This window comes from Rhinatrema bivittatum, chromosome 6 (genome assembly GCF_901001135.1).
Source record: "Rhinatrema bivittatum chromosome 6, aRhiBiv1.1, whole genome shotgun sequence".
Classification (NCBI taxonomy): domain Eukaryota; kingdom Metazoa; phylum Chordata; class Amphibia; order Gymnophiona; family Rhinatrematidae; genus Rhinatrema; species Rhinatrema bivittatum.
The window spans coordinates 72378630-72406097 of record NC_042620.1 but is presented as its reverse complement, the minus strand read 5'-3'; the positions used below and the strand labels follow the sequence as shown (position 1 = coordinate 72406097).

Here is a 27468-nt window from a genome sequence, read left to right as displayed (position 1 = left end):
CCAAGGTTCATCACTATCACCTATACTGTTCAATATTTATCTTCTACCTCTTTGTCACATTCTTTCTTCACTCGGTCTACAATTTAAAATCTACGCAGATGACATACAATTCCTAGTTCCCTACAAAACATCTTGGTCTAATACTCTAAATATGGTTTCTCTTTACTTATCCACTATTAATTCCTGGTTGTCCCATAATCGCTTAAAACTGAATCCATCTAAGACTGAAATAGTTCATTTAACCTCTATCTCAGAGACTTCTATTGGTCCACCTTCACATTGGTCCATAAATGGAACATCTATTCCTATTACACAACACGCCACAAACCTAGGAGTCATCATAAACTCAGATCTATCCATGAAACAACATATTTCATCGTTAACAAAAAAATCTTTCTACAAATTACAACTCTTAAAACGTCTCCGTCCTCTTCTCTTTTATCAGGATTTTCGAACTATTCTACAATCTCTAATCTTCTCTGGTCTAGACTACTGCAACTCTCTCTATTTAGGACTTTCCGATTCTATAATTCATCCTCTGCAAATTGTTCAAAACAGTGCTGCTCGTATTCTGTCAGGTACTCCCATTCGAAAACATATTACACCCATCCTTCAATCCTTACATTGGTTACCAGTAAAATATAGAATAAAATACAAAGTTCTTACTGTTATTCATAGCTTACTACATAACTCATCTTCCACATGGCTTTGCTCATTACTCCGTATATATAAACCCACCCGTCATTTAAGATCATTAACTCAAAACTTATTAGACATCCCTTCCCCACGACAGGCCAGACTTGATATTACTAGAAGAAGAGCATTTTCTGTAGCAGGACCCACCATTTGGAACTCGATACCCAATTTACTTCGTTCAATATCCAATACCCAACAATTTAAGAAGACACTAAAAACATATTTATTTCAATTAGCATTTAATATTCATCCACAATACACTACGTCAAATAATCAACATTTAGCAACCTAATAATTTCTTCCACATCTTTAACATCATCCTGTTTCCACCTACGCCTTCCCTCCCCCCCATTCATTTTCTCCTACCTTTTTCCCTTCCATAAAACATCTCTTACGGCCCAGCTCCACTTTTACTTTTTATTATTTAATTTAGATTTTTTGTTACCATGAGGTATATACCAATTATTGTATTTTAATTTTATTTAATTTTATCTTTAATTTTTAACTCTATTTATTTTATTTTTCATTTTACAATGTAAACCGTTTTGACAAAAAAACCTTGTTTTGAAAAACGGTATATAAATACTTTTAAATAAATAAATAAATAAATTTGGTGTTATGGAATATCCAATCCTTAGGATTATGAAATTGATATCACTTACGTTAGAACTGATCTCTACCATTCAAAGCAAGGGACAAAAAGTTCAAAATAAGCCGTGAAAAAAAATCTGCATTAGGTTAATAATGAAATGCTACCATTTATTTTCATGTTAGCCAACCTATGTCCACCAAGTAATGTGTTATGCAAAATTAAAAAAGATGGCAGATTGTGTGCCAACCAAATAATTAAGCAGTAATCCTAGACAGACAAAGCATTATTTTTCAATAAATGCCCTGTGCAGAGGGCACCTTGGCAATTTAACAATTTGTTTTAATGACAAAAAAAAAAAAACCCCCAAAAAAAAGATAAACCACTTAAACACGAACATTTTGAATAGTTAAAAATTAGCAAAGGAAATCATTTTTAGGGGAATCTAGTGAGCCAGCCAATCAGTTTGTTTCAAATTTAAAAGATTATTCTATTTAGCTTACTAAATACATTTTAATTTTTTTTAAATGGGCTTCATTCATCCTTGTTTTTGGGAACCTAAGGATGGAAATATTATTGGCCGGATTTTAAAACCCCGGCGCACGTAAATCCCGGGGTTTATGCATGTGGCCGGGCCTTTCGCGCGATGGGCCAATTTTCAAACGGGTCCAGCCACGCGCAAAAACCCTGGGACGCGAGTAAGTGCCAGGGCCTGAAAAGGGGGCGGTCCGGGGGGCGGGGCTGGAGGTGCTAGTACAGCAACCATTTGCTGCTGTGTCAAGGGGAGCGCGCACCGGCAGTCGGCCAACGCGCACAAGTTGCTTCTACTACAAAGGAGCAACAACATACAGAACAAAAAAAAAAAAAAAAGGTACGGGAGATTAGGTTTAGGGGGTAGGGAGGCTAGGGAAGTTCCCTCCCAGTCCGCTCCTTCCATGTGTGCAAGCTGGGTAGCGTGTGCACATGAACACGAACGCTTTTTTTTTTTTTTTTTTTTAAATCTACCCCTTAGGTTTTATCCAAAAGGTAATAAGAGTTTGTTGCACTGAAACTTCAGTCCTGAGAATGAAGTTGAGGGCAAGTTCAAATTATACTGAGCCACAATTTAATGAAAACAGTTCAGTTTTGAAAACGCAGTCATATACATCAGAAGCAAGTTACAGTCCTGTTACAGAAGAAATCAGTCTCCTCACACAGTCCCTGTGTTGTGGGAGACTGCATTGGAAGGGATTTTATTTATTCAGATAATCACCGTTTTTTTGTAATTTATAGTGCAATACAAAAAGTTATTATTAAAAAAATGCAGAATTTTTCCATCATAATGCTTTGCCCCTCCGGATTGCTTTCTTCTCTCCCAGGTTCAACAACTCTCCTCAGCTCTCTCCACCTATGGCTTGAACCTCTTCCACATGATTGATATTTTCTCCCCCTCATGTCAAGCTCCCAATGTGCTCACTACCTCCCCCTTCCGCAGTCATTGACCCCTGTTCTCATTCTCCCCCCCCCCCCTTTCCACCAGCTTCTCTGCCCTACTAACATTAAACACACCCCTGTTCTCTCTCTTGCCCCTGGCTCCTCCACCTCAGAAGATCCCCTCAAAGTTTGAATCCCTCCCCAGCTTTCTCTCTGCTCTCCCTCTTCTTTTTCCTTACCCCAGCAAGACTCTCTCGCTGTATCTGTCCCCCACTCCCCTTTCAGCGACCCCTAGCTTTCTCTCTCTCTCCCCCACTAAAGCTTGACTCCTGGGCAGGGGGCAAACAAAAAGCTCTCCCCACCCACTCTCTCCCTCTTCACCCCAGCAAGAAACCTAATTCTCTGTTTGCTTTGCTCATTCATGCTGCACTGGATCCCTCTTGCTCTCCTTTGTTCAGGCCATGCAAGCCAAGGCCAACATTGCAAGCTCATCTCTTCCGGTCTGCAGGGGCCAACACACTGTCTCCTAACTCTGGTCCACGTAAGCCAGCCTGCCACTACTCCTCTTTCACTTCCAGCTGCCACCAGTGCTAACCCTTCTCTTCCAGCCAATGCTGCTGCTTCCTAGTCCCCATGTCCAGTTCTTTGAGACAAATGCAGAATTCTGTGCAAATTCTGCACAACCCAGAATTCCTCCAGGAGTGTGTGCTGTAGAGTGGAGCCCGGCCTTCAAAAGATACATAAAGAGGGGGACGATCAAAGATGGTGTTTGGATAGCAATGCAATACTTAAGTTTGGTTTAGTCAGCTTTTCTTTTATTTATTTCTTACGTATGGTTTCACGGAAAGGGTAGACCAGGGTCTAAATCAACTCATTTGTCATCTCTGCGGGATTCACTCAAGGAACCCATTGACTGCAAGTTTCTTGGAGAATATTGCTGGGGAAGGTTTGCCAGCAGTCCCCTCCACATGACGTACCTAGTAACAAATTAAGCCAGAAATTTGAAGCCAGGGCCTCAGACTTCAGAAACAAACTGGTGACTTCGGGGGGGTGGGCAGTGCCAATGGTTGACATCAGTGACCTGGAACTGGAACTAGCAGGAACAAGGGACTCTGGTACAGCTGCTGTAGCCTGTGCTAAGCAGGCAAAAGCAACAGAGGATGGATTGATGGGGTGCGAGTTTGTGGTTCGGCAGAGTCCATCTTGCAGAAAGAAACATCGGTGCAGTGAAAATGGATGACTCAGCTCTTTTTCAACATGTTATCAACGTTTAGTTTGGAAGACTTTTGGGAAGCCATTATGAGGCTGGAAAAATCTCTTTCCGATCAGGAAACTCAGTTACAGGATTCCCTGGGAAGAACTAAGTCGCTTGAGACTGAGCTGAAAGGCTATAAAAACTTTTGGATACTTTGGAAATTAAAATTGAACACAATTTGGAGAAGGCATCTCATCTTGTGAACAATAATATAAAATTGTATGAAATTGAGAGTGGAGATGAATGTAGTGAGGTGAACATTATGATTTATTAATTTTTCCTAAAATTATTACGGTTAATACCTATGGATATTCTTAAAGGGTATTTTTTTGAAATTTTAAAAATCGTGAATTCCTGCAAATCCCCCCTCCCCACCCCCGATTTCCAGAGCCTATTACCTTCCACTCTTTACGATAAAATACGCAGGTGACCCTTCTCAGGTGCCCAATTTTCTTTTGATTCCCTGGATTTGACTGGCATGCTAGATAGGACTCAGGAGGAAGAATCTTGTCCTGCAATATTGTTTGTGGATTTTGTGCTTGAAATGGATAGGGATTGGGTTCTTAGATTATTCTTTCATAAGTGAACAAAGATGTTTCTTACTCTTAAAGAAAGGATTTTGCTTGATGCTTTCAAAGTAATATAAGAAAAGGCAGCAGTTTCTCATTATGAGGCCTAGGTTTTTTTTTTGTTTTTTTACAACTGGGTATCCAGTTTTGATTTACCTTCCCAAAGGGTTATTAAAATACCAGAATGTTAGATATATGTGTTTTGAAACTTCTGCAAATATTCCTCTTGCATCCTGTCCTCTGTTATTTCCATCCCTCAGGTTGAGTTGCATCTATTCATGTATTATTTTCACCTATTTTCCTCTCAATTGAGAATTTATAATTCCTGGAACATTGAATTGATTGCCCCTTTAATAGAGGAATGCATATGCACTGACATTATTTCCTCTTTTTTCCTGTATTTTTATCTTATTTCTTTGTTGATTTCTTAATATATTTCTTGGATATTGTTAAAATTTCATAAATACATTAAAAAAAAAAAAGACATAAAATTGAATTTTTTCAAAGGGGTTTTGTATGTAAAAATAGTATAGGCACCCATATATGCTATTTCATAAACCTCAAGTGTACACGCATACATTTTACCAAAGGACAAAAGGGGTGGTCTGGGGCATTCTGGGGAGCAGTTCAGATAAAAAAAATAGCAACTTGTGCCCGTATAAGAGGTTAAGAGGTCTGTGTGAATTGGTGGGGATTTAGGGTGAACTGGAGAAAGACTGGTTGAACATTGCCAAATTCAAGTATATACCCAAGTAAGTATTTTCAGAAAGCTGTAAGTGCAGCCTTTATAAACTACCGGCATCTGCATTTAAATCAGGGTTATTAGGCAGACCTGTTATATATTTTTACATGCCTAAAAAATTCACGTGTTTATAAAATAGGCATAGAAAAGTAAGCATTGTCTAGTAGGGATGTGAATCGTTTTTTGACGATTTAAAATATCGTCCGATATATTTTAAATCGTCAAAAATCGTTAGAGCCGCGATACAATAACAATTCCCCCGATTTATTGTTAAAAAATCGTAAATCGGGGGAAGGGGGAGGGGAAGGGGGAGGGCGGGAAAACCGGCACACTAAAACAACCCTAAAACCCACCCCGACCCTTTAAAATAAATCCCCCACCCTCCCGAACCCCCCCAAAATGCCTTAAATTACCTGGGGTCCAGAGGAAGGGTCCCGGTGTGATCTTTTACTCTCGGACCTCCGGTGCTTGTAAAAATGGCGCCGACGCTACCTTTGCCTTGTCATATGACAGGTCAAAGGTAGCGCCGGCGCCATTTTGTTTTTGTCCCCCGAGGTCAGGAGCGTAGGAGATCGCTCCCGGACCCCTGCTGGACCCCCAGGGACTTTTGGCCAGCTTGGGGGGGCCTCATGACCGCCACAAGACTTGCCAAAAGTCCAGCGGGGGTCCAGGAACGACTTCCTGCATGCGAATCGTTTTTCCGTATGGAAAAACGATTCGCGGCAGGAGATCGCTCCCGGACCTCCGCTGGACCCCCAGGGACTTTTGGCCAGCTTGGGGGGGCCTCCTGACCACCACAAGACTTGCCAAAAGTCCAGCGGGGGTCCGGAACGACCTCCTGCAGTCGAATCGTGTTGTCTATGGCCGGCGCCATTTTGCGCTAAATGGCGGCGCAAAATGGCGCCGGCCGTAGACAACACGATTCGACTGCAGGAGGTCGTTCCGGACCCCCGCTGGACTTTTGGCAAGTCTTGTGGGGGTCAGGAGGCCCCCCCAAGCTGGCCAAAAGTCCCTGGGGGTCCAGCGGGGGTCCGGGAGCGATCTCCTATGCTCCTGACCTCGGGGGACAAAAACAAAATGGTGCCGGCGCTACCTTTGACCTGTCATATGACAAGGCAAAGGTAGCGTCGGCGCCATTTTTACAAGCACCGGAGGTCCGAGAGTAAAAGATCACACCGGGACCCTTCCTCTGGACCCCAGGTAATTTAAGGCATTTTGGGGGGGTTCGGGAGGGTGGGGGATTTATTTTAAAGGGTCGGGGTGGGTTTTAGGGTTGTTTTAGTGTGCCGGTTTTCCCGCCCTCCCCCCACTGGACCCCAGGTAATTTAAGGCATTTTGGGGGGGGGTTCGGGAGGGTGGGGGATTTATTTTAAAGGGTCGGGGTGGGTTTTAGGGATGTTTTAGTGTGCCGGTTTTCGATTTACACGATTTTCACGATATTTAAAAAACCCAAACGGCGACGATCCGATTCCCTCCCCCTCCCAGCCGAAATCGATCGTTAAGACGATCGATCACACGATTCACATCTCTATTGTCTAGCATTGGAAATATACGCATTTACCACCACATACAATACTTTGGGGGAAGAACTATACAGTTTGTAGATTATTCCTCTTCATATCTCACAATTCCACATACAATACATGAAAGTGGGTTACAGAAAATAAACAAAATACAAATCAGAAAACTGACAAAATACCTCTCTCCAATCAGCCCAAACCTAAAACAAAGCAGTAAAACCAACAAATTCCACTGCTGACTCAACCATGTATTATTATTACCTTACACGCACCATATGGTTTATAAAATACTTGCATAAATCTCCGCATGTATACTTCCACAGGCAAATTGTGTACCGCGGACAGTTTTAAAAGTTGGGCTCATAAAAGGAGATTGATTTGGCTTCTCAGAGATGTGCAGCGCTTCTTGGCAAAATGAAAACATGGGCTACTGTGAAGGGTAGCGGGTGTGTGAGCCCTTAGTGCTGCGGCATAGTGGACAGCCTCGAGGGCAAACCCCCCGAGGCCTATGCCAGCAGCTGGCACACACACCCGGTAGCGGGACAGTCTAGAGCTTCACCTGTACCTGCCACCTCCTCAACAGGAGGAGACAGGCCAAGGTCTGGGCAGGCAGCTAGCAAGAGTGATCAGGTCCAGGCAAGGGTTAAGATCCAGGCGGCAGGCAATCATGGTCAGGTTCAGGCAAGGGGGTCAGATCTGAAGAGGCAAGCCAAGGAAGGACAAAGTCACACTGAAGACACCCCCACAAGAAGAGTAAGGAAGATGAGGCAGGAGGACAAGGCTGGACAAGGTAAGGCTGGCAGGCAAGGAAACGCAGGAGACCCTTTGCTGCTTCAAGCCCTTGGCTTAAATCGTCCAAGAGACTGACGTCATCTGGCAGAGGCGCTCAGGGGTTTTTGCCACGGTGCAGATATATGTGCACGCGCCTATGGGAAGGCCGGGTCATGGGGACACGGGATGCTGGGTCTGGCGGTGTTCCTGCTGTGCTGAGGCTAAACCACATCGAGACCGATAGGAGAGACAAGGTGGCATGGGAGGTTGACTCCAGCGGCTTCCAGCTGCACTGACTGGTGTCGAGGGTGAATGCCGCGGCTTGTGGGGCCTACCTGCAGGCTGCGAATCTTAACAGCTATGCAATCCTTTTTACCCAATATAACACAGATGTTGGCAGATAAGGATCATTTGGTCCACCCTATCTGCTTGGGTGCCCTGCCAACACTACCCTAGGTAAGGATCTCTCTCAGCTGTCAGTCATTTTTAGCTTTACCACCTGCAAGATTATATTTCTCTTCCTTGGGTTCTTGTCTGCAGAAGTGTAGCAAGTCCGCCTACTCTGCCTGATCATGTATGAGAATATTCCCAAGCCTTGCTGCTGTTTTGTATTGGTATCCTCTGCCTCTTTCTTCAGACCGCGAAGCAGCCATGCTATGGGCTGTGTGCAGGTCTGTTTTGGCCCTTTACTGTTTCAAATGATTTCACTTAACTAGCCAACAGGGAGGGCTCCATTCCCTCGCCGCGCCCTCTGTACGTCTCACAAGCATGCCACACTTGAAGTCTGACATGATTTTGCTTACCACTACCTCTGCTGGAAAGCTTTTCTAAGCATTCACAACCCTCTCAGTAAAAAAACATTTCCTCAAAATTTCCTCTAAACCCTTCCCTTGAATAATTTTTTTTTGAATGGGACATACATACTTTATGTACTTTGTTAAAGCTTGTTAAGTATTTAAATGCTATTTCTTCTTTCCCTTCTTTTTTCCAGTGAGCAAATTTTGAGCTCCTTAAACCTGTGTAGGGTTTGTGTTGCAGGCCCTGTATGAACTTAGTAACCCTCCTGTGAACTCCTCTTATCTTCTGAATGCCCTTACAAAAGGTCTGGCCTCCAGTACTCGAGCTGGGTGTCCACCTATAACATATAAAAGGGGAACAGTGCCTCCTTTTTCCTTCAGATCATTCACCTTCCTGTTTGGCAGTTGCTCTGAACTGATAAATGGATAATAGATTTTTTTTTGTGTCCCAATACATAATGCATTTTATTTGCTGGGAATTTTCTGAAATCCTACATCAGAGTAGCAGGGAATAGAGGGGGGAGAACTGAGCTCATTGTTCTCATTTTCATACATTTTGAAAGACAAAATTCTCACAGAAATGGTCCTATAAAAATGTTAAACCCACTAGAACTTAAATTGTTCAACAGCTATTTAAGAAAAGAAAATCAATTCCTAAAATTTTTCTTGGATCAATACAGTACATTAATATCTAACAGGAGAATCTAATTTCATAGTGTAAAGCTAGTACTTTGAAAATCTCATTACTGCAGCTCGGATTCTGCTCGCTAACAGAATATGCTCATAAGAACAGCTCTTCACCATGCCAATGTGTTTTTCTTCTCTTAAATAAGGACCTAAGAATATGTTCATTCTATCCTCTCTTTTCATCTATCCACAAGGGTTTTACTATAAATGGAAACTGCTGTAATAAGCCGTTTTTCTCTGAATACTTTATGTCAAACCTAAACTATTATCACAGGCCATAAAACATCTCTTGCAGGAATCCTTTAGCCAGCTGTTTAACAAGTAAAGCTGAAAAAACCCTACTTTTTCTTTCTCTAAAATGAAACATCTATCAGTGTTCCCAAAATGTACAACAAGAATAAAAATAGTCACCAAACAGCTCGCTAGATTAAAACCTTGCTCAGTATTCTGCTTGCACATTTATCGACCACGTCCTTCAGGAGTGGACACCATGGTTACAAGATGTCAGCTCCCCCACGCTAGCAGAGCCCTGCCCACAGCACAGTGCAGCAAAGCTGTATCAAACATCTGTCAATCACTTTTGCAGACAAGGGAAAAAAGCTGAGCCCTCCTTCTGAAAAAGACCAAGACTAGAGAGGAGTAAGTAGGGAACAAAGACATGGGCAATGCTCTTTACAGCCACAGTACTCCATTACTTCTCTTCCAAGGAACAGCAGAGTCCAGCAAGCAAGCTTGATCTGGCTATGAGTTCTTGGCATAATGAGCTGTCTTTAGAATGACTCCATCAATATCTATCTATATAATAGTGGTGCAGGTGCAGAATGTTGTGTGTATGTTCAGGACCAGTGGGGAGCACATGCATGCTTCACTTTCCACTCATCCCACCAGCCTCCCACTGCCTGGAGGGAAGGAAGCCCAGGCCACTGACAGAGTCCCTTCCAGCCAGTGGCTGAAGAGGGCTTCCCCAAGGCCAACACTCATGTGTCTCCAAGGTTGCCCCAAACAAAGTTGCCGGCTGGCTTCCCTCCTCCAAGAAAGGTCACCCAAGATCAGAACATTCCCACACTTCCCTCCTCTAAAATGACAGAAGAAAGAACTCACCAGAGACACCCAATACATCTCCCCCCAATATCACTGTCCAGATCTTTTAGGGGAAGAAGTGATCCACAGTCACTCCTGTCCGGCTGAACAGACATTCCAAAATGGCCACTGGTCAACCCAAAGCTGGCCCCATTATGTTGTCAAGCAGTAGTCTGCAGCACAATAAAATGTGCAAAGTAGAAGTAGCCGAACAGGAGTGATTGGGGATCACTCCTGCCCCTGGAAGAGCCAAACCATGAAACAGTAAGGGCTGGGGGGAGGGGGGAGGTAGTGAACCTAGAGGGCCGGAAAATTCCTTTTTTCAAATCAGGTTTGGGAGGGGGGCAGTCCTGGCGGTTGAGGGTCTTTTTTTTTTAAACTAAGTTTATGGGTAGGGTAAGGGGGAACTTGTTTAATTTGGACATTTCAAAAAGGGGGGGTTGTTTTGTTTTTCTTATTGTGTGTGTCTTTCACTTTTCCTAATGGGAGTTAGGCTGGGGAGAGGGACAGAGATGAGGGACAGTGTGCTAGGGTTGGATTGGTGGGGGGCAGAGTATGCGGAGGTCAAAAGGATGCGAGAAGACAGAATGTGCTGGGGTTAACATGGGGAGTGTGGATCCAAGTGTTCAGTGATCTGGCTGAGGGGAGGGAAGGGGAGTCCTAGCATGGTGGGGGGGGGGGGGGTCGGGCTGGAAAGGGGTACTCAGACTGTGCTGGCTTCAGGTTAAGGAAGAGGTTCAGATTACGCTAGGGCCGGGCCGCTGAGAGGCGAAGGGATTGCTGGGGTTGGGCAGGTAAGAGTGGAAGAGCATGGTGGGGTTTGATTGGGGTCAGACAGGTCAAAGGGTGCTTAGGCCAAGATGGGCAAGGGAAGGCTGAATGTGCTAGGCATTAGCTGAGGGAGTGCACAGAGCATGCTGGAGATACGTACAGCGTGTGCTGGGGGATAAGCTAAGAGGGAGTGCAAAGTGTGCAGAGGTTGAGCAGGAGAGGTCAGAATGTGCTGATGTCAAGCTGGAGGAAGGGGGGGGGGGGGCAGAATGAATGGAGGTTGAGCTGAGGAGGGCAGTCTCCCCCTCCATGTGCGCTAGAGTCATGCTGGAGAACGGAGATGGTGCATGTGCCAAGGCTGGGCCGGGGGGAGGGAGTGCTGGGGCTAGGCCTGTGAGGAGCCTCATAGTGCTGGGGGAGATTAAAGGAAGTAGTGAAGGTGTGGCTAGGAAGGGGGATCAGAGTGCTGAGAAGAAGGAAGTAGGAAGGAGGACATTGAATAGGGGTCTCCGGGGAAATTCAACTGATTTCCACTAGTACCCAATATTAATGTAACCTATCTAGGGCATTTGCTATTCTTATTTAGGCATGTATTTCTACAGATAATGGGAAAAAAATAGCATAAAGGGAGAGCTTCAGAGATGAGCAAAAAGAGGTAAGCCCCAGTATCATTCAGTCACATAATATGAGGGAGGTGTCCATAACAGCTTCTCCCCAAAGTACTGCAGGGGCCACTTTACAGCACATCAGTCCTAGAACCATGGCTGGTATGCAAGGCTTAAAGAAATGTTATAGAGAGAGAGAGAGAGAACACTCAACCCTCCCCTGGGGACAATGTGTGACAAGTCAGACCTGAAGAGGTAAACAACTGGTGCTTAGGAACAAAAATAAGGAGGCGAAGTGATGGTGGGGGAGAACGAGAGCCCACCAGACTGACTTGCTTCCAGTTCAGAGTGCTTTCAGCAAAAATAGCTTGAATGCTTCCTCGCTCTGAAATAAAGCTCAAATTCAGAGCAAATGTTAATATAATACGAAGCACTGCTACGTTAAGCAACAGATTCTTTTTTTTCAGGAGCATTGTTTAATCGTGCAATTAGCAACCAGTATGGGAGCACTGAAAAACCGTTCCATTGCTACTGAGACAGAGATGTGTGTATGCGCAGCAAGTTAGCAAAGCATTACAGTTTCACAAAATAAACATACAGCAATAGCACTGGAATCACGTAATAAACATAAGAAATGCTTTGCCTAATTGTTTAAACTGTTTTGAAGCACTCAGCTTTATATATATGTAGACAGGTACAATACACACAGACACACATGCGGATAAGAGAGGCAACTGGAGGTACCGTAATAAATACTGTCCTGTTGTATCTTTAAAGCCTTTGTCCCCATGAGGACAGTACTGTAGCCATCGCTCCATTCCCTTGATGACCAATTCAGTTGCCGTATCGGGAGGGTCAGCCATAGTTAATATCTTTATAAACAGTAAGTCATTCTTTTTTCTATTGCGCTCTGCCTTTCAGAATCTAAGCGAGCTTCAGAAACTAACGAGCATTCAGGATATGACAGCTGCTATTATGGAGATAACTTAAAGCCCATTCTTACCTTTAACGATTTGCTTGGCGCAGGCATTGTACACTTGTTCCTGGCTCGTGTTGGGAGGTAATACTTTATCAAAGGCATAAGGCTTGCTTTGCTGAAAGGCAAAAAATAAAATAAAATAGTACTTTAGAAAACATTTCCTACTGGTAACGATACAAAACAGTATAAACAGGGTCACCCTCAATGAACCCAGAGCGGATGCTGAATCTGAAAAGGAAGTAAATTACAACAGGATAGAACTGTAAGACTTCCTATTGTCACAAGTTTGAAGAAATCTACTTTTCAGTCCTAGCTAGAAATAGCATTTTGGCAAATCTCTAGAAAACTGCTAAGTGGCCATGAGCTGCGCCATTTCTTACAAAAAAAAAGAAACAAACACAAAAACTAAGTTTGCACACTGATTTCAAGGTGTTGTAAGTTTTGTTGAATTACATCATGAACCTATTTCTAGAAAGCTTGCATATATTTCTCCTTCTAACTCTCCAAAAATGCACTTTAAATATATTCTCAAGCCCCCTGTAAACAGATCAAGTCACAGATTCCAACCAGCTTCCGATATACATTTGTTTCAAAGGTTAAAAAACCAAAGATACTTGGTGATGGGCAGCTTAATGACTGGGTGGTGAGGGCTCTGTGTTTCCAAGCAAGATCCAAGGGTTTAAGTCCCAAAGATCTTGATCTTTGGACTGAAAATGCTGCTTAAGTAGCACTCTCAATCTCTGCGAACAGGTTAAGGATATAAAACATGTAATGCTGGATTAGACTTAAGGTCTGCCAAGCCCGGCACCCTGTCTCTGACAGCGGCCGCTCGGAGTCATGAGTACATCTCTGTTTCCCCCTATTCACTCCTAGAGATAGCAATGGCTTTCTCTAGTCTACCAGGCTAACCAGGTGTTACAGACTTTCTTCCCAGAAACCTGGTCAGACCTCTTTGAAATCCTGCTCTGCTAATTGCTTTGCTCATGACCTCCAGCATCAGACTCCACAGCTTGTTTGTGCACCAAGTATCATCTACAATTTGTTTTACATCTGCTGGTTGTGAGTTTCATGGAGGGTCCCCTATCTCAAAGGGTAAATAATCATCCTTTATTTACCCATTCCATCCCACTCACGATTGTATAAAACTTATGTCCCCCCTCTCAGCCCTCTCTCTCTCTCTTCCAAGCTGAAGTGTCCTAACCTGCATAGCCTCTCATCATAGGGGAGCAAGTCCATCTGTTTTATCTCCCTCCACTGCACCTTTTCTAGTTCCAAAGAGGTCAATTATTCAAAAGCAATCTAGACAGATAACTTGCAAGTTATCCGTCGCAATGGCAAATGTGGCATATTCAGCTATTTATCAGTCTAAATTATAACCAGATAAGTAATCAGCCGGCTATAATTTACGTGGATAAAAAAAGGGGGCGCTTCGAAGGCATTCCAGGGAGGAACCGAGATATCCGGCAAACCTCGCCAAATATCTGGTGTATCCTGCGAGGTTAGCCGGATAACTTTACACCAGCTCCTGAGCAGGTCTAAAGCTATCCAGCCTTGTGTGGCCAGATAGCTAGCTACTTAACTGGATATCTGCAAAGATGTCCGGTTAAGCAGAAATCTGTAAAAAACAAACAAACAAAAAAAAACCCATATGTACAGGAGCCTATTATCTGTTATTTTGATCCCTTGTCCAAATTATAAATGAGGCCCTGTCGGCCTTGCATCTGCCACTCCTGAAACCCAATAAAGTATGTTTAAATGTCCCGGGCCTGCCAACCCTGTTAGCAATTTAAACAAATAGTTAAATCTCTCCCCCGCAACCTCCCCACCTATGGCTTACGATGAGTCCAATCCACTCCCCGCCCCCCCCCCCCAGACTCCTCCCCCTCCCCCTGAGACCTCACAGTCCGTGCCGAGAGCTGGGCGTTACCTTACCTGCTCCTGGCGCTGCAGGGCTGTCAGATTCAGCGCTGGAAGTGTTAAGTAGTGCGTAACTTACGCTTCCAGCGCTGAACGTGACGACAAACTCACTGCTGGAGCGCCGGGAGCAGGTAAGGTAACGCCCAGCTCCCGGCACGGACTGTGAGGACTCTGGGAGGATGGAGGGGGGGGGGAATAAATGAATAAATCAATCTGTGGTGGGGGTCTGGACTGGCCACATCTTAAACTATGGGTGGGAGGGAGGGAAGATTTACCATCTGTTAAAATCACATAACAGAGTTGGTGGGCCTATGGCATTTAAACATACTTTATTGGGTTTGGTGCCAGAGAGGGGAGGGTAGATGGAAGGCAGATAGGGCCTCATTTATAATTTGGACAAGTGATCAAGACAAATGAGCCACAGGTCCTTTTACATGTATTTTTTTTCCTTTTACAGATCTCTACTTCACTGGATAATCTTTGAAGCTATCTGGATAAGCAGCAAATAATCCGGCCACACAAGGCTAGGTAACTTAGAAATCTAACTAGCTATACTGAAACATTCAAACTGAATATACGGGGCAAGGAATATATTCCATTTTTTCTCCATTCCTTTTCGGATTATTCCTAGCATTCTTTTTTTACACCCCCGCCACGCACCGACCTGAGGATTTCAACACATTGTCTACAGTTGGGATTACTTTCCCTCTATGGGCATCATTTTGTACTTTTCCAAGTGAAATTTCATCTGCCATTCGTAATAGAGCTTGATTTGCGGATAAAAAGGAAGTGGAACTGAGGAGCAGTGACGGGGTCGGGGGGGGGGGGGGGGATGGAGCAGGGCCAGGGCTAGGTGTGAGCTGCCCAAGGGAGTGGGGGCCAAGACCACGTGCGAACTCTCCCTCTCTTTCCCAAACTTCCTCCTCCTTCCCTGCCCCTACCAGCCATCCTTCTCCCACCAGAACTGATTTACAGTTCTTCAGGTCCCGGATAAAGGGTGGTAGAACAGAGTTCTAGGTCGTTCCACCACAAATAAGAACCTTGGATAACAGACACAAAAAGGGATTGAATTAGCACAAGTTTGTGGCTTTGAGCAGTAGCCAGGGTTTGAGCCTTGGCAATTGGTAGTGCTGCTCACGAGTTCCCTAATTATGCTAATTCGGTCTGTTCTTTCTGCGGCAGTGAGTGTCAGAATTACCCCCTTGCCCTCCAGTTCCCTACAGAACAGGAGGGAGAGAGGCAAACAGTTAGGGGAACGAGCTGAATTAGGGAGCAGGGCGACCGGCTCTCTGCTCCAGGCTCACGCCCCTCTTCCCTGCCTTCGCCTGGAGCAGAGCTCTGTTCGGGCAACTCCTTCACAAACAGAACTAGGATTCCGATGCCCCGGCTCCTACTCTGCCAAGGCCCTTCTGCAGCTCCTTAACAACATTAACAACACTGTCTCATCTGCAAATCCAATCGACTCACCCGCTATTCATAACTGATCTGAAAAAGAGAACATATTAAAAACAGCACAAGTCCCAGGACCGTACTCCATTAATAATCTTTCTCCATTTGGAGAACTGGCCATTTCGTCCTACCCTCTCATTCCTGTCTTTTAACCAGTTACCAAACCTCCTATCCTGAGGCTTTTTAAGCTCCCGAGGAGTGTCATAGGGGACTTTACCAAATGTCTTCTGAAAATCAAACCGGTTCACCTTTATCTACACCTTCAAAAATAATCTAAAAGATTGGAAGGGCAAGATTTCTCTTTGCTGAAACAATTTTGACTCTTCCCCATTAAGCCATGGCTAGCCACACCGTTGGTTTTTTTGAATTGCTTTTGCCATTTTGCTCAGCACAGACATCAGGTTCATTTCCCAGACCACCCCTGGAGCCAGTTAAAAAAAAAAAAAAAAAGGCTGCATTACATTGGCCACCCTCTAATCTTCAGGTATTGTAGCTGCTTTAAATGAGAGCTTACAAATTACTAGTAACAGATTTGCAGTTTCATGTTGGAGTCTTTGCGGGAGTCTGGCATGGATGCCGTACAATCCTGGTGATTTGTTACTTCTTCAGCTTGTCCGTCTGATTTATTACAGCGTCCATTATCACGGAGATTTGTTTTAGTTGCTCAGAATCATCCCCATTAAAGAATGTTTCAGGTGTGGGTGTATTCCAAACATCCTCTTCATCGAAGACTGAGACTAAGAATTAATTCTGTTTTCTGCTATTTCCTTGTTCTACCAAAGCACCCCTTTTACCCTTCAGTCATCTAGAGGCCCAGCTGACTCCCTTACACGTTTTTTGCTTCTAATGTACTTGAAAAGGTTTTTAATGTTAATCTGAGAAGAAGCTTGCCAGTGAGGCAGAAATTCTCTCTTAGCCCATCTAACTACTGTTTAACTTCTAACTTGTCAAGGCTTCTGCTTTGACATATTTTCTTCATTTGGGACAGTTTTCCATTTTTTGAATGATGCCCTTGTCTAAGTGCCTCTTTGACCTCAACATTAAACCATGCTGGCAGTAGTTTGGTCTTCCTTCAACCTTGTTTAATACATGGAATACATTTAATCTTTGCTTCCAAGACGGTATTAAAAAAAAAAAAAAAAAGAAAAATAGTCCAGGCCTCATGCAAACTTAACATTTGCAACTGCTCCTTTTAGCTTTTTCCTCATTTTATTATAGTCACCCTTTTTAAAAGTTATATGCTACTGCAATAGTTTTATTTAAACGTCCTCCCTCCAGTGAGTATGTCAAATTTGATTACATTATGATCGCTATGGGTTAACATCCCCACCACAGTGAGCCATTGCACAGGTCGTAGATTCCTCTGAGGATTAGATCTAAAGTAGTTGCCCCTCTCATTGCTCCTCCATGAAGCAGTACTTTGCATCTAAAAAAAACCTTAACCTTCCTAGCATGTCCCAATGAGTTTGGTCCAATCAATACACCTACTGCTATACTCTTACCCATAAGGATTCCACAATTCCTGCAGGATTTTTAGCATGTCATCCTTTATACCACCCCTCTGCCAATTCAATCTGCCCTGGTATCACAGTGTCCCTCCTTACAACACATCTCTGAAAGCCTATAATGTCTATGTCCTCATAATACCATACATTCTAATTCTCCAATCTTACTATTCAGACTTTTTGATTACTGGCTGCCGACGGCCCTTTGCCCTTACTATGTTACAGGGGCTACCGCCGCCATTGGTCGACCCCAGTGACATAGTGAGGGCAAAGGGCCGTTGGTGCCATTTTGACTACTGGCAGCAGACAGCCCAAGTCCAGGAGATCGTTCCCGGACCGCTCCTGGACCCCCACTGGACCTCCAGGGACTTTTGGCAGGTCTTTGGGGGGGGGGTGTCAGGAGGGTGGGGGGTTTTGTTAAGATTTTTACTTTTTTATTAAAGATTTGTCTGCGAGCCAGATGCAGCCATCAAAAGAGCCACATCTGGCTCACGAGCCATAGGTTCCCTACCCCTGTTCAAGAGATAAATGAATGACTGTTTAGATGGTATTGACATGAACATTTTGGCTTCCTGTATCATGGAATGTTATTTCAAGGATTGCTGAGCAGAGATGGAGTCCATCTATTCAAAGAAGGGCACAGCATCTTTCAACATAGACTGCTAAAATTACTGAAGAAGGCTTTAAACAAGAAGCTTCGGGGATGGGTGAACACAACCCCAAGGTTAGTAAAACATTAAATATTCATATTTAATGGGAGAAATGGGAAATAAGAGCAATATTTGGAAAGCTCATAGTATGGGAAATAAAGTACCGGATCTAGAGGCAGTCATGGAAGAAGTGATTTAAGAACATAAGAAGTTGCCATACTGGGTCAGACCAAGAGTCCATCAAGACCAGCATTCTGTTTCCAACAGTGGCCAATCCAGGATACAAGTACCTAGCAAGTACCCAAACAGTAAATGAATCCCATGCTAATGCCAGTAATAAGCAGCGGCTATTTCCACAACTAATTTTAAAACAAGCATGTGTGCACCCATATACGCGTGTATAGGCGGATGAGCAGAGATCTACTGGAATTGTAAATCATGCGCACACTTGTGCGCCTAAGATTTAAACACACACCTACTGCGCATAAGCATGTTCCTAATTTTAAGCCGTTACACGAGCAAATGTACTTCATGTATCTTTCTTAGGAAGTTGTCAGTTGTAACATGTGTAGGTAAGCAGATTTTAAAACTTTTGCACGAAGGACATTTCCAGTTTTTCCTATTAGTCCACCAGTTTGCCCAAGTAATCTTGAGGTCATCCAGAACCCACTGGTTCTTCATCATGCACTCCCCTCAAGTGACCTGGACCCCCTCACCCTGACTTGTTAGAACTGAAATGCAATTTCTGAAGACTTGCTCCTCATCAGGAGCAGCAATAAATATATGTGACCTAACAAGCCACCACACGATGTGGGCCCAAATTTTAAAATATGCAGTTATTGTTATGTTCGTGGACCCTTGGGCCGGTTGGGGCAGAGGATGGAGTACTGTGGGGTCCGCAGCAAGTGTCCCAACCAGGAGGCGGTTCGGAGACCCAGAGCAAGCTGAGATACTGGACCACGGTGGAGTCCTATGCGACCAAGGACTCTGTACCCACTGGGAGAATGGCCGACGTTGGACCCTGGTAATAGAAGAATCTTCACCCTGGAGACCGGCACTCCCCCGGGAGGAGCCCTTAGGAGTCCGGCCGCTGGGACTTTAGGAGATTCACCCTGGAAGCCGAAGTCCCCCCAGGAGGAGCCCGTAGGGACAAGGCCGCTGGGACTTAGGCAACTCCTTGAAGGTGGAAGATGGTCCGGATGCAGGCGCCTCCAGCAGGTCGTAGGAAATCCAAAGTCGGTCCAGGAGTCTGAGTCCAAGAGCGGTCCGCAGCCAGTCCAGAGGTCGGTGTCCAGAGAGCGGTCCAAAGCCAGTCCAGGGGTCGGTATCCAGAGAGCGGTCCAAAGCCAGTCCAGGGGTCGGTGTCCAGAAGAATCAATCCAGCGAGGAGGGCAGAGCAGAAGCGGGACAAAGTGCAAACCAGAACACAGCAACAGCAGGCCGAAGACCAGGAACCTTGTTGCAAGGCACAGGAGAGAGCTAGCTGCAGGGTACTTATACCCTGAGGGCGTCTGACATCATCTTCAGCCCGGGAGAGGTTTTTCCCACGCTGGCCCCTTTAAATGGGGCTCCTCTGCGCGCGTGTCAGGGGGAGGGGCCAGCCGTGCCAGAGAGACGTGCTGGAGGGCTTGCAGGCCCAGGGCCTGCTGGAAACGACCTGGGGAAGGCTAGAAATGGCCCGGACCGCCCCCGAGGTAGGTGGAGGGACCGGGGCACGGCCTGGGACCACAACAGTTATGTGCCTAACTGTTGTCCCTGCCCCATAACATCCGTATCCCGCCTATTTTCCACCTCCTTAGTTTTTGCTTGCGCATATATGCACATAATTCATGGCTTTTAAAATCCACGTTGCTCAAGTGCAGCCAACATAAGTGTGCATATGGGCATTTTAGCCTGAACAATGCTTTTAAAATAGAGCCCTAAATCAACTTATAGCAGTTTATGGACTTCTCCTCCAGGTGATTTTCTCACTCATCGTTCTCCTTTCCAGATTATTTATAAGTATATTTAAAAGAGTTTACTTTTCTCCACTGAGAAAACTGACCAATTAATCCTACTCTGTTTCCAATCTTTTAACCAGTTTGTCATCCACAAAAGCTCTTATCTCATACTTTTTAATTTTCTTAGGAGTGTTTCATGAGGGACTTTATCAGATGCCTTCTGATAATCCAAATACAGTGCATCTACTGGCTCACCTTTATCCATATGTTTATTAAACCCTTCCAAAAAATGAAGCAGATTTGCAAGGCAAGTTTTCCCTTGGGTAAATCCATGTTGGCTGTGTCTGTCCCATTAAACCATATCTTTCTATATGTTCTGTGATTTTGGTTTTAGAATAGTTTTTTCTGATTTTTTTCAGCACTGACATCATGCTCATTAGTCTATAGCTTCTTGGATCACCCCTGGAACCCTTTTCAAATATCCTGGTTACAATAGTCACCCTCCAGTCTTCAGGTACAATAGATGATTTTAATGATAGGTTACAAATTATAACAATAGATCTGAAATTTAATTTTTGAGACCTTTTAGTACCCTGGGTGTGTATACCATCTGGTCCAGGTGATTTGCTACTCTTTAGTTTGTCATTCTGGCCTACTACATCTTCCAGGTTCTCCATTATTTGGTTCAGCTCATCTGAATCATCTCCCTTGAAAACTGCTTCTGGAACATTAGTAAATACCAAAATAATTCATTTAGTCTTTCTGTGATATCTTTATCTTCCTTAAGTTCCCCTTTAACCCCTTGATCATCTAATGGTCCAACCATCTCCCTCACAGGCTTCCTGCTTTGGATATATTTTTTAAAGTTTTTATGAGTTTTTGCCTCTATGGCCTTCTTTTCAAATTCTCTCATAGCCTCTCATCAATGTTTTACATTTAACTTGCCAATGCTTATGCTTTTCCTATTTTCCTCAGATGTATCCTTCTTCCAATTTTTGAAGGAAATTCTTTTGGCTAAAATACCTTCTTTCAAGTTGCCTTTTAACCATGCCGGCAGTTGTCTGGCCTTCCCTTCCACCTTTTTTAATGTGTGGAAGGAAGGCCAGACAACTGTCCACATCTGCTGTACACTCAACCTTTGTAGCTGTACCTTTCAGTTTTTTTCTATTTTCTTCACTTTATCAAAGTCTCCCTTTTGAAAGTTTTGTGTTAAAGCCATAGATTTACTTATTTATTATCCCCCTTCCAGTCACTAAGTCAAATTTGATCGTTATGATAAATATTGCGAAGTGTCCCCACCACTATTCCCTCTCACATCAACTCCTGCATTCCATTAAGAATTAGATCTAAAATGGCTCCTCATAGTTTCCTGAACCAATTGCTCAATGAAGCAGTCATTGAGCAATAAGGCTAAAGCGGATTCGGAGCACCCAAAGCATACTTTTCCAGATACTACTGGAAATTAGTTCACTCACTTTTAACTGTAGTCAAACCATCAGGATGAAGTACCATAAAACACTTAACCTCCCAAGGGAATTTCTCTAAAGGTAATTTCCTAGCACAACCCATATTATTCTTAATTACTGTTTGTTACCGAATCACAATGGTACCATCCATGTAAATTAGGATTGTCACTTTCTTTGATATAGGTGCCTTATTGTAAACCATTATGACGGTAAATAACTTAATGACGGTATATAAAAACTCTTAAATAAATAAATAAATAAATTATTGCATCCAGGAACCTTACATCTCTAGCTTGTCCTGATGCTACATTTACCTAAATATAGTGGCTGTCACGGAGACCTGGTACATGGAAAACCATGACTGGGATTAGTTATACCGGGCTACAATCTATTCAGGAAGGACCGGGTAAGAAAGGAAAGAAGGATGCATGGAATTATATAAAAAAACAAAACCAACAGCATTGCTGGGCTTATGAGGTAAAGGAGGCGGCACTGTGGGTTAATCTGGAAAGAGGGAATGGAACATTATTTATATTGGTAAAAAATACAGATCTCCATTGCAGACAGAAGAAATGGATAAAGATTTAATGGAGGATATTCACAGGATTGCTGTGAAAGCGGAGGTGCTATTGCCAAGGGATTTCAATCTGCCGAATGTTGAATGGGACATCCCGACTGCAGTGTCTTCTAGAAACAGGGAGATCATGGATTCTCTACAAGAAGAACTGTTCTGTAAAGTGGTAGAACCCATACGGGAGGGGGTGATACTAGACCTGATGCTTACCAATGGGGACAATATTGCTGATGTTACAGAAGATCATCATCTAGGATCCAGTGATGATATGATATTAGGGCACAAGAAATGAAAGCTCATTTCAAAGATGAGGGTCCTAGACTTCAGGAAAACTAACTTTTTGAAATGGGGGGAGTACATTAAGGAGTTGTTAGCTGGATGGGAAAATCTAAGCAAAGTATTAGAGCAGTGGGTAAATCTAAAAGGAAATAAGGGCAACTAATCTTTTTGTTAGGAAAGCAAATAAAGTAAAATGAAAAAAGTCACTATGGTTTTCTAATGTAGCAGCTGGAAAAGCTAAGAGAAAAGCTTAGTGTTCATAAACTACAAGAGATCGCAGAAAGAGGAAGATAGAAAAATTAAGAGAAGCTGGGAAAGTATATTTTCAGGGCTAGACTATTGTAACATACTATACACCGGTTTTCCCTCAAATAATGCTTAGGCCCTTACTAATGATTCACAATCAAGCAGCCCGGGTTGTCACAGGGGCCAAAATACATGAACATATTACTCCTATTCACCACTCTCTATATTGGCTTCCAGTTCAAACGCGCATTGCATATACAATAGCTATCACAATTCACAACTTAGCTCCATAATATTAACTCCCCTTGGATCACAACCACCCTGAAAAGTTCACACCCCCTCACATGCACTCTGGTCTGCTAACCAGAATCTCCTTGACATTTCTTATCCTTGATTGGCAGAAACTCATGAAAAAGCTTTTTTTTTTTTGGCCAGCCTCAGTCTATAGAATTCACAACTATATGAGATTCATAACATTTCAGACTTGAGAGCTTTTAAAAAAGCCCTCAAAACATTTCTCAAGAGAGCATTTGAGTGCGAGCGAAAATCACAATTCCTCGCTTTCTATTCGTCTCCTATGCAGTTAAAGGACTCTTTTTACAGTTTATCCATTGTAAGTATTTCTGTTCTTGTTGGACACGTTTGAACCACATTTTTGTTATACTATCTTTTCTCAGCTACCTTTCGTTACCCCCTCTCCCAGTTTGACTTCCCTGTTAAAATGTAATTTCCAAGCTTAAACTGTTTGATGTAAACCGACATGATGTCCACAACTAATGCCGGTATATAAATGTTTTAAAATAAATAAAATAAATAAACTACTGGAGGGTGCAGACTATATATTTTTAAAAATAATTTCAAAAAATTAAAGAATGCAAAAAAGTGTACATGGAAGAAATAGCAAATACAGTAAAATGGGGGGGGGGGTGGCCCAAGATTTTTTTTTTTTTTAAAAGATATGTTAGTGATAGGAGGAAGTACAAAAGCCAGGTTTCAAATCCCACTGCCATCCCTTGTGACCTTGGGCAAGTCGCTTTACTCTCCATTGTCTCGGGTACAAACTTAGGGCCTGATTCATCAAGGCATTTTCCCCATAGAGACAGAATAAGAGAAATGCCTTAGTGAATCAGGTCCTTAGATTGTAAGCCTCCAGGGACAGGGAAATATCTACAATACCTGAATGCAATCCGTTTTGAAGTGCTTGAAGATGCAGAATATAAATTAAGGAAATAATAAAAACTAATAAAAAGTAGTATTGTGAGATTCAGAGATGAAGATTAGGAATATTTAGAAGGTAATGAAGAAAAAACAAAATTGCTTAAGAAATATTTCTGTTCAGTGTTCACTGTGGATGAGTCACATAAAGAGACTACAAATAAGATTGGAAGTGAGCTAAACCTCAATCAAAGTTTCAGAACAATGCATTTGTGAGGAGTTAACTAAACTTAAAGTAGATAAGGTGATGGAGCCCGGATGGGATACATCTGATGGGTACTAAGAGAATTTAGAGATGTCCTGGCAGCTCCACTGGCTGATAATTTCAATGCTTCTTGGGAATAGTTCTGGAGAATCGGAGACCAGCAGATGTGGATCCTATTCATATAAGTGGAAGTAAGGAGGAAGATGGGAACTGCAGACTAGTTAGTCAGACTTCTGTGGTGAGCAAATTAATAGAATCCCTGCTAAAACAGAGGATAGTGCAGTTTTTGGAATCCAATGGATTGCAAAATCTGAGGCAGCATGGTTTTACTAGAGGTTAATCTTCTCAGAGATTAACCAGTTTTTTTTGATTGGGTGACCAGAGAGTTGAATCAAGGCAGAACAGATGTAGTGCACTTGGATTTCAGTAAGGTCTTTGACACGTTTCCAAATAGTTGACTTAACATGTTGAACACCCTTGGTAATGGACAGAGTGACTGATTAGGTTAGAAACTGGCTGAGTGGAAAGCGATAAAGGATAGTGGTAGTTGGAGTTTTCTCTGAGGAGTTGGTCATTACTAGCAGTATGCCTCATGGATCAGTCTTTGGACCAATTCTTTTCAATATTTTCGTGACAGTAGGATTATTGAGAAAGGTTTATCTTTTTACTGATAATACCAAAATCTGTAAAAGGGTGGACATACAGGAAGGTATGGAAAATATGAGGAGTGGTCCAGGGTTTAGCAACTAAGATTTAATGCTAAAAACAGAGTAATGCATTTAGGATGCAAAAGCTCAAGGCAGAGGTACAGTATTGGAGATGAAATTCTTCTAAGCATCTTAAGATGGCCAACCAGGTAGATAAGGTGATGGCAAAAGCCAGAAAGATGCTTGGCTGCATAGGGAGAGGAATGGTCAGCAGAAAAAAAGGTGATATTTGCCCTTGTATAGGTCTCTGGTGAGATCTCACTTGGAAAACCATGTACAGTTCTGGAGACCGCACCCTCAAAAGGATGTAAACAGGATGACTACTAAAATGGACAGTGGCCTTCATTCTACAGCATATCAAGATAGACAAAGATCTAAACATGTGCACACTAGGGAAAAGGCGAGATATGGAAGATATGATAGAAACATTCAAATATCTCGAAGGTTTCCATGCACATGAGGTGAGCCTTTCAATAGAAAGAAGGATCTAAAATGAGGAGTCATGGGATGAGGATGAAAGGGGGTAGGACTCAGGTGTAATCTTAGGAAATATTTCTTTACAGAGAAGGTGGTGGATGTATGGAAAGGCCTCTCAATGGAGGTGGTTAAGACAAAAACAGTATCTGAATTGAAGAAAGCATGGGATAAATATAGAGAATCTCTAAGGAAGGGGAGGGAATCATGAAGATAAATTAACTGGGCAGACTAGATGGGCCATATGTTTTTTCTGCCATCGTGTTTCTCTGCTTCTACCTTGATATTCACTTGTAAATCTAACTTGTGGTTATACACTTTGATCTCTCTGGTTGGAAAAGTGTGATATGAGGATGATGGCAAACCTTACATATGTCTCTTCACTGGGGAGTCCTTGAGAATATTCTCCCCCTTACTTCTAGGCCAGTGGTTCTCAACCTTTTTTCTGTCGGGACACACCTGACAGATGGTTCTCACATGTGTGACACACTGAACACATGATAGTCACGGGGCTAAATGTAAACATATACTCTGATTCTACAGGATCCACCCTGACCCCCCAACAATGACTACAGAACAGAACTAGAACATTCCCCATTCAATTTACCATACAAAAAAGATATTTCTGATGTCATCTCAGTAACAGCAACAAACACTCTCTCCTACCAGGTGCAATAGCCCTCCTTATGAAAAAACAGTAATTTACCACCAATGCATGTTCTATTGAGAAAACACAACAAATAATATTGATACAAATAGCTACATGCTAGTAAAATACTTCACCTCGGTCACACACATAGAATAGACCAAGTACAGAAAGAGCATAAATTACAAATATGGAAACAGAAACTGGAATGGAAACCCAAAAAAGACATTCTGTGCAAAACAGAAATATAGCACCCAACAGACTTCCAGGATTTGTAATAATGTACACAAACTAATGCTCACAAAGTTACACCTGCATTATGGAACGCAAACAATAATAACCCTACCTATGAAAAGGCAGCACTGCAAAAATTACACCAGGCCCTAAACACCAATACACCTCCTATTAGGAAAACAGAACAAGCCAAGCTGCTATAGATCCCTAGCAAGAAACTACAAGCTTTCAGAACACCCTTAGCTGGGACACACACACAAACCCTCACCAAATACAGAATAGAGTGACCATAAAGCTTATGTTTTTGTTTTTGCGTTGTTGCACTGCATACAGAGTTTGGCTTCTTACTGTTTCTAGTTCAGTTTTTGTCTCCACATTTCTATTTATACATCCCTCGAGAAACATAAAATAATTCTAAAACTAGAATATAATAAATGTTTCAAAACAACTGATAAATGGAATAACATCCAATCATTAAAAATTTTCAAAATTATTAAAAATTCTCCAAACACCAATAAAATATTTCTAACAGCAGACATCACATAATACCCAATAATTACAATGGCAGTAAATCAAGAAAGAACTTAAAAAGCCACCTTTATTTACTCTCTCCAGTAACTCTCCTACTCCTTTCCCTTGTAGGCCAATAGCACTCACCAGAAGCAGCAAGGGTTGCTGAAGCTCTGTCCTCACTTTCTTCATCCTTAGGGCCCATGACTAGTTTATCACACACACACACACACACTTACTTTATCTCTCTCACACACACACACACACACACACACACACACTTACTTTATCTCTCTCACACACACACACACACACTTACTTTATCTCTCTCACACACACCAGTCATCTCCCTGGCCACGACACACCGGTTGAGAACTGCTGCTCTAGGCTATATATTCCTGTGTTACATTTATGTCACAAATACAAGTGTTTAAACTTCAGAATTTTTTTTAAAAAACATTAAATATTGGCATTATGAATGCTGTTTTATTAGGAGATAAAGTGTTTTGACCTAAATTACTTGTTAAAACCCGGCCATGAAAACCAATTATTAAAAAGGGCTTATGTATGCAAACTGCTCACTACTCAATAATAAGTTACCCTTTTCACTTCTGTGTCTTTCCAGTCAGCAGGAAGCTATCTAGCAGCAGCATCACCAACTGCACTGGGGAACAAACAAAATCTGCACTAATTGCTTTCTCTCCCTAAATTTAGAGGAAATTCACATTTATGAATACACACAAATATTTTTACAGAGCCAGTTATTGCAACTGTGCGCAACAGAAAAACAAGTAATTTGTCTCACTGTTCAAAATTCCTTTCACTGTGTTTCAGTTTATTGCTGCTCTTCCACCTGACTTTGCAGGTAATAGAACAGTTCTTCAGCTCCGACAAGCATCAGGGAGACGGGCTTGGGTGGACATATCTACAATCTGCATGTGCTAGAATATTCTGTTGCATGGCTATTTAGCTGCTCA

General features: G+C 42.8%; 1 protein-coding gene across 1 annotated transcript in view; it reads right to left on the bottom strand.

The window, feature by feature from the left end:
• Positions 1-27468, bottom strand: part of KIF5C (kinesin family member 5C) — a 269359-nt gene that overhangs the window by 172451 nt on the left and 69440 nt on the right. Inside the window, exon 2 of the mRNA XM_029605443.1 lies at positions 12499-12589. Coding sequence (XP_029461303.1) covers positions 12499-12589 — 91 coding nt within the window. The remainder of the gene's footprint in view (positions 1-12498; positions 12590-27468) is intronic.